This window comes from Erithacus rubecula (assembly GCF_903797595.1).
Source record: "Erithacus rubecula genome assembly, chromosome: 15".
Lineage (NCBI taxonomy): Eukaryota > Metazoa > Chordata > Aves > Passeriformes > Muscicapidae > Erithacus > Erithacus rubecula.
The window spans coordinates 18,761,758-18,769,043 of record NC_136667.1 but is presented as its reverse complement, the minus strand read 5'-3'; the positions used below and the strand labels follow the sequence as shown (position 1 = coordinate 18,769,043).

General features: G+C 58.1%; 2 protein-coding genes across 3 annotated transcripts; one reads left to right on the top strand and one right to left on the bottom strand.

Annotated features, from left to right (window-relative positions):
• Nucleotides 1-513: 513 nt before the first annotated feature.
• Nucleotides 514-2,268, top strand: PIN4 (peptidylprolyl cis/trans isomerase, NIMA-interacting 4). Of its 2 annotated transcripts, none has more exons than XM_079319190.1 (5): nt 514-600; nt 742-806; nt 911-1,030; nt 1,225-1,581; nt 2,203-2,268. In XM_079319190.1, the coding sequence occupies exons 1-4, from the start codon at nt 561-563 to the stop codon at nt 1,333-1,335; spliced, it is 336 nt and encodes a 111-aa protein (XP_079175316.1). In that variant the 5' UTR covers nt 514-560; the 3' UTR covers nt 1,336-1,581; nt 2,203-2,268. The 2 variants fall into 2 exon arrangements, with proteins under 2 accessions (XP_079175316.1, XP_079175315.1); XM_079319189.1 differs by having other exon boundaries at nt 1,177-1,581.
• Nucleotides 2,269-3,017: 749 nt separating this feature from the next.
• ERCC6L (ERCC excision repair 6 like, spindle assembly checkpoint helicase) lies at nt 3,018-7,242 on the bottom strand. The gene is given in 4 exon segments (XM_079319119.1): nt 3,018-4,406; nt 4,409-5,891; nt 5,893-6,834; nt 6,998-7,242. Coding segments are annotated over 3 exon segments (3,483 nt in total). The 5' UTR covers nt 6,520-6,834; nt 6,998-7,242; the 3' UTR covers nt 3,018-3,033.
• Between the last annotated feature and the right edge of the window lie 44 nt (nt 7,243-7,286).

Sequence of the window (7,286 nt, the reverse complement as noted above, 5' to 3'; positions counted from 1 at the left end):
GGGATGGTGTGTGGGGATGGTGTGAGGGGATAGTGTGAGGGGATGCGGATGGTGTGAGGGGCAGGGGATGGTATGTGGGGATGGTGTGAGGGGATGGTGTGTGGGGCTGGGGATGGTGTCTGGGGCCGAGGACAGGCGGGATGGATTAGAGGGACAGGAATAAACCTGGGGACTGCTGGGGTCAGCCCTCTTGCTGGGGACAACGCTGGGCACTGGGTAAGGGCCGGGCGGAGGACTGGAAGTGGGGAGGGGAGGACTGGGACCGGACTTGGCATCCTGGGGCAGGTGGGATGGAGGGCGACAGCCCTGAGGGTTGGGCGGGCACGGGGTACGGCCGTGCATGCCGAGCGCAGCCCTGTGGGCCGGGTGAATCCTGCCCCCTCTGGGCGGGCAGGGCCGGTGTCCCGCAGCCCCGTGTCCCGCAGCCTCCCGTCCCACCGCCCCGCGTCCTACAGCCCCGCCGGCCGCTCTAAACCGGCACGGCGCGGACAGCCTCGGGGGCCTCGTGGGCGGAGCGGGGCCTCGTGGGCGGAGCGAGGGCGGGGTCCTTCGGCGGCAAGATGGCGCCTAAAGGGAAAGGCGGTGGAAAAGGCGGAAAGGGTGAGTGGGGATGGAACTGCACCGGGAGCGGCCGGACGGGGGCTCGGGGGCGGCACTGGCACCGGCCGGGCGGGGGCTCGGGGGCGGTACTGGCACCGGCTGGGCAGGGACCGGGCCGGTGTCAGGATGCTCTGTTCACAGGCGGTGACAGCGGCGGCAGCGAGGGCAGAGCGCAGGGCCCGAAGGGAGGCGGCAGCGCCGTCAAGGTGAGCTCGGGGGGCTGCGGGACCCGGCGGGGTGCAGCTCTCGGCCCCAGCAGCGGCAGGCCCGGCCCGCCCTGCTCGGCACAGCCCCGCTGCCCTCCCTGCAGGTTCGGCACATCCTATGCGAGAAGCACGGCCGGGCCATGGAGGCCATGGAGAAGCTGAAGGCCGGGCAGCGCTTTAGTGAGGTGGCGGCACAGTACAGCGAGGACAAGGCCAGGCAAGGGGTGAGTGAGTCAGGGAGTCAGTGAGTGATCGAGTGCTGCAGCCGGAGCCTGGATCCTGCTCGCAGCAGCAGGACCTGTCCCACGGCCCCATCCCCTCCCTGCCTGCTCTGAGTCTCAAAGCTGAGCCCCGCGGTGCCTCCCTGCAGGGAGACCTGGGCTGGATGAGCAGAGGGTCCATGGTGGGGCCCTTCCAGGAGGCAGCGTTTGCCCTGCCCGTGAGCAGCATGGACAAGCCCGTGTACACCGACCCTCCCATCAAGACTAAGTTTGGATACCACATTATCATGGTGGAAGGCAGAAAATAAAATGTGAATGACCACGATGACCTTGTTGACTGCTTGAATCCTGAGTCTCAGACACCTTGGCCTTGGAGCAACATGCCTGAAGGCAGCTGGCTGGCTGTCCCTGCCACTGTGCTGGCAGAGCAGGGCCCTGCCTGGAGAGGTAAAGTGTCCTTGGGAAGGGTGAAACAAGAGCTTTTTACAGATGTTGAAGTCTCTGTTTCCTGGCAGGCCAGCCTCTTGTTTCTCCTGCTGTGGAGATAATGGTCTGTCAGCAGAAATGCAAACAGAAATGATGCAGGAAGGGACAGAGGGGGCCCCAGGGTTTGGTGTCCATCTCCATCCTGTCCAAGAGGGTGCAGACACCTCCCGTGGTGCAGGTTGTGCTCCAGGGCTGCAGGACAGTCCCTTCAGTGCAGCGTGGGTAACACTGGAGCTGGGTCAGGCCAGGCAGGGAAGGGAGCTGGGGGCAGGAGGGGAGGAATAGCTCTCCTGAGCTCAGACTCACCTCTTCCCACAGCTCCACTTTGCCCTCTCAGAGCTGGGGGAATAAACTTAGACAACTCAGGTTTGAATAAGAAAAAAAGCCACAAAAGGCTTGTGTGTGACTTCCTGTGCTGCCCTGTGCTGTGGGCTGTGCAAGGGAAGCAGCACAGCAAGGCTCCTGCCATCTCAGGAACCAGAGCCATGATCCCCTCCTGCCCACAGAGCCCCAAAGCAACCACGGCTCCAGCATCAGGCTCCAGCTTCATTTACAGATGAGCACCGTGCACAGAGCTCGAGGATGAGGAGGGAACATGAAAGAACAAAAGGTCCTTCCCTCCCTTCTCAGAGTGTTGGTTTTGCTGAGTTGGAATCCTCAGGGAAGCCACTGCTATGGAGGGCAGAGAGGCTGCCCAGAGCACACACTGCCCCATGTAATGGTGCTCTGTTAATAAACCACTTGTTTCCAGGCTACCAGAGCTCTGTTCTCTTTTTTGGCAAAAGCACATTGACACAACTGCAGCAGCAAAATTAGATCTGTGTTTGCTGTGGTTCTGAGCACAAGGAGCTCCTCTCCCAAACTGCACAGCTCAGCCAGCTGTGCTGTCCTGTGCTATGGTGTGCTATTGCAATAGCACAGGGGAACACGCCTGCCTGCTGCTGTGCTGTCACCAGGTGAGACTGGCAGCAGTCTGTGCCAGTGAGGAGCATACCTGATTGAGGCTGTAGTGGTGAGGGACAGTCACTCAAACCCACTCTGGTTTGTGGGATTGAAGCTCTCTCAGCCAGTTTGCTGACAACACTGAGCTGTGTGCTGTGGTCACAAACTGGAAGGGAAGGATGGATCCAGAGGGACATGAAGAGGTGGGACCACAGTGGTCATGGGGCTGCACTGTCCCCATCTTCTCAGGGGAGAGGAGTGGCAGAACCTGGAGGGTAGAAGTGTGAAGCCAGGGCTGCCAGCATAGAGAGGGGTTTATATATCAACAACACCATTTTTTAATTGAGTAATCAGACAGGAACATGAACCATTTTCACCTTTGTGAACAAACTCCACAGTGAAGTTCCCTCCCCAGCATCCAACACCTGGATGTTTGGACTGTTCCCTCAAGCAGGAGGTGCTGATTTTGCTGAGTCACATGAGCACATGGCAGGCACAGCCTGGAGCTGGCTCAGGGACCCAGGTGCAGACACACAGTAACCAGGAGCAGGCAGACTCTTCAGAGAGCCACATCCCTGTCACTTCTGGGCCAGCTGTCTGTACAAGTTCAGAGTCAGAAGCATAACTTCAGGATCTCCACTTTTGATGTCAAGGGCTTGCAGGAAGCAGTCCAAGGCCTCCTGGAGTTTTCCATCATTCTGAAGTTTCTTCCCACTGTGTACCAAGGTGTCATAATCTGCAGCAGGAGAGGAGCTCTGCCCAGTGCCCTTTTCAGAGCTGCTTTCCTGGGTGAAGTAGTCAATCTGCTCACCTGACTGGAGTTCAGCATCACCTGTGGATTCCTCCTGAGATGACTCTGTCTCCTCTGCCTCAGACTGCTCAGACTCCACACTGTCTGTGCGGGAGGACTCCTCACTTGTATCAAGTGTTTCTCCTGTAGGTTCTTCTTCAGGCTCAGCAGATTCCTCAGTGCCAGTGCACTCCTCAGCTTCATCTTCCACCAGCCCGTCTTGCTCCTCATCACCATCATCACTCTCTTCTTCATCAGTGGTCCCCATGATTTCCCCAATATCCTCTACCTCATCTACCAGCCTGTTGATGAACGAGCGCCTGGAAGCATTAGACCTGTTTCCACTGTTATTTAGCTGGGGAGAAAAGATGGCTTTAGCTCTTCTGGTGTCATGTTTAGGGGTGGATGCACTAACTCCTTCTGGAAGTCCGTGCTGAGTGCTGTCCAAGGGAGAGGAGGGCACTTGCTCAGGCTGCCCTTCACTGTCACTGGGTGAAGCAATTCTGTTGAAGCGTTTCTTCCTTGTGAAAGTAAAGAGACAACTGCATTCCTCCAACGGTTCACTCCCTTGCAGGGAGGCATTTGGCTCTTCCTCAGCTGTGCCAGGGCTACTGGGCTCACTTGGCAAAGCTTTGTTTGGAGATTCTTCATCTGGAGATTTACACAAGCTTTCTGCCTGCAGTTGTAAGCTCTCCTTCTCAGGGTGTTCCACTGATCCTTCTCTATTTGAGGCATTCTGCCATCCCTCATCAGACTCTTCCAAAACCAGATTGAAGTCAACTTGATCCTGGAAAGAAGGAGCAGATGTACCTTCCAAGCTGTCTTCCAACACGTGAGACTTGTGGAGCTCAGCATTGATCTCTGTTGTAACATTTGATAAACTCAGCACTGCAGAAGCAGAAGCCAGCTCAGGAACATTGTTCTGCTCCGTTCCCAGGGCAATGTGTGGGCCAAGTACCAGAAGTGACAATTCTGCATCGCTTCTAGGATCTTCTAGTCTAGCCATGCCTGCCTCTGAGGAATTGTGGCAATGCCCAGACAGATCATTCCTTGCCTTGGCCGAGCTCTCTGAATGTACGTGCAAGTGCTGTTTCTCTTGGAGGCTCTGACTCTCTTTCTCGAGTGCAGGGGATGATGGTGTAATGCTAGATTCAGGATTTGCTCAGATTCTTGTATTTCAGATTGTTCTGCTGTCTTGCTGGTATTGAGCACTTCTGTCTCCATACCAGACACATCTTGTGCCAGTTGCTCTTCATCCAAGTCATCAACAGTCAGAGTTGTCATTTTGGAGCTGACATCGAGCACTTGGGCCTCCTCATCCTCTGTAAGATCAATAACTTTGTCCTTTTTATGTGCATCAACTACTGGTGGTGAAACACAATTATTTTTGTCATTCAACCCTGGAGACAACTTCCTTGGACCAGAAACTGATCCCGGTGGTCTTTGCCAGTTTTCTTCACAAGCATTTCTGATCCCCTCCATCCTCTGGTCTCTGAGCTGGGACTCCAGCTGGACCAGCTCATGGGCTTTCTGCACCCTCCTCTGGATGTACTGATGGGCTTCCTCGCTCTCCACCTGCTCCTCGTGAGCTGTCTCCCTTGTGTAGATCAGGTCATGGTCAGAAATGCCGAACATTGCCAGGGAGTGCAGGTAAGCCAGGTGCTCATCCAGCTGCAGGTCTGACTTCCTTTGCATGGCGTGCAGGGACTGCAGCTGGATCTGAGTGGCAGAGGTCCGAGTGTCTTCCAGCGTGAAGAGCTCCCTCAGCTCCTGCTTGGAGAAATAACGGAACGGGTTCTTTTTGTCCCCGGTGCTCTGTCTGATGAGTGAGTCCTTGAACACCTGCCGCCTGTAAATCTTCTCTTCCACGGTGCCGCAGGTGATCAGCCTGTAAATCACCACGTTCTCCTTCTGCCCGATTCTATAAGCTCTGTCCACAGCCTGAGCGTCGGTCGCTGGGTTCCAGCTGGGATCAAAGATCACCACTCGGCTGGCAGCTGTCAGAGTGATCCCGACGCCCCCGACCTGCGTGGTGAGCAGGAACACCGAGTAGCCAGGGTCGCTCTGGAAGGCGCCGATGCGCCTCTCACGCTCCGTCAGGTGCGTCACTGTGCCGTCAATGCGCAGCAGCCGGAACTGCCGGCGCAACAGCACGAGCTCGATGATATCCAGCATCTTCCTTGACTGCGAGAACACCAGCGTCCGGTGTCCCTCTTCTCGCAGCCGTTCCAGCAGCCCCACAAGGAACTGCATCTTCCCAGACTCCTGGATCACAGTCTCATCAGAGAGATGATCTATTTTGCTCGTGCCCAAAAACACACCTTTTTCTGTCCTGACATCCTGCTCGGAGCCCTCCTGCTCTTCCAAGCCCAGCTGAATACAGGCTCTCGCAGACAGAAGCCTGGGGTGGTCACAGAGTTTCTTCAGGACCGTCAGCTCGGCCAGAGGCGATCGGGTCGTCATCAGCACTTCCTTCACATGATCCAGGCAGGAGAAGTTCCTGTAGATTTCTTCCTGCACCGGTGCCAGGTACACCCACACAACAAAGTCATTTTTCCTAGTGAGAGATGGCATGACAGGAGCCTTGTTCTCACTTGGATCCTCAGGAAGAGGAGTATCTACTTTATCAGCATGATTGCTTTTGATGTTCTTCCTTGGTCCTTCTGAGGAAATAGGGCTTTATAATTGCCATGAGATTCTCTGATATCTTTAGCCCCAGCGCTTTCTCACCTGGAGTCGCATCCTTCTCCCTCGCCCTGGTAATGGGATTCTCGTATTCCATTTTAAAAGTTTTGGCAGTTCCCAGGAGAGAGCCTTGGCAGGCAAAGTCAAACAAGGACCACATTTCGCGCAGGTTGTTCTGCACGGGGGTGCCCGTGAGCAGGACGCGGTGCTGGGCCGGGATTGCATACACACACTTGGTCGTCTTGTTTGACGGGCACTTGATCTTGTGAGCTTCGTCAAGAATGACATAGTCCCAGACAAACTCCTGCTCGTGGCGGCTGGCCAGCTGCTTCCAGTTGTTAATGAGCATCTGGTAGCTCGTGATGATGATGCCGTTCTTCCTCTGCACCCTCTCCAGGTTCCTGGTGCGCTCGGTCTTGCTGGTGCCGTGGAACTCCTTGACGCGCAGACCGGGCGTCCAGCGGGCAAACTCAGCCAGCCAGCTGCTGACCAGGGTGGTGGGCATGATGAGCAGCACGTGCTGCACGAGCTCGGCGTCGAACATGCCTGAGAGGAAGGCAATCACCTGGATGGTCTTGCCCAGGCCCATGTCATCTGCCAGGATGCCACCAGGCTTGCCATCCTGTGCAGGTGGTACAGGAATGCGACACCTTCCCGCTGGTGCTGGAACAGCTTGCCGTGCATCTCGCCGTAGATCAGCAGGCCGCTGCCGCACACGTCCACGAAGCCTTCATCCTCCTCCTCCTCCTGCTGCTGCTGCTCGGCCGCCGCCAGCGCCTCCTGCACCCGCTGCATGCGGCCCCGCAGCTTCTCGCTGGGGCGGATGGCGGCCGCCAGCTGGAACAGCCGCAGCGCCTCCTCCAGATCCCCGTCGGCCGCCGCCGCCTTCGCGCCGGTCACGAGCCTGAGGGAGTCACAGTGAGCACCGTGCGGCCGGGCAGAGCCGGCCGGCCCCAGCCCTGGCCCCGGCCCCAACCCGCCCGCAGCCCTCCGGTACCGCTCAGCTCGGTACCGCACAGTCCCAGCCCCGCTCACCCCCGGTACCACTCAGCCCCAGCCCCGCTCACCCCCGGTACCGCTCCTCGTCCGCCGCTGCCTCTCCGTGCCCAGGCGCGGCCATGGCGCCAGCGCTGCCGCCTCCCGCTTCGAACCCGGCCTTCCCGTCCTGCACCGCGCCACATGCAAATCAGCACCGCTCGCAGCCAATCAGCGCCGGGGGTAGGAACGAGGGGGCGGGGCCGAACGCTGCCCGCCCTTCCTCCCGGGCTGCGGGGACACCGGGACCCGCCCCGGTGCCGCCCGCTCTCTTTCCCGCCCCGGGGTGCGGGACACCGGGGGGGAACCCGGCAGACCCGT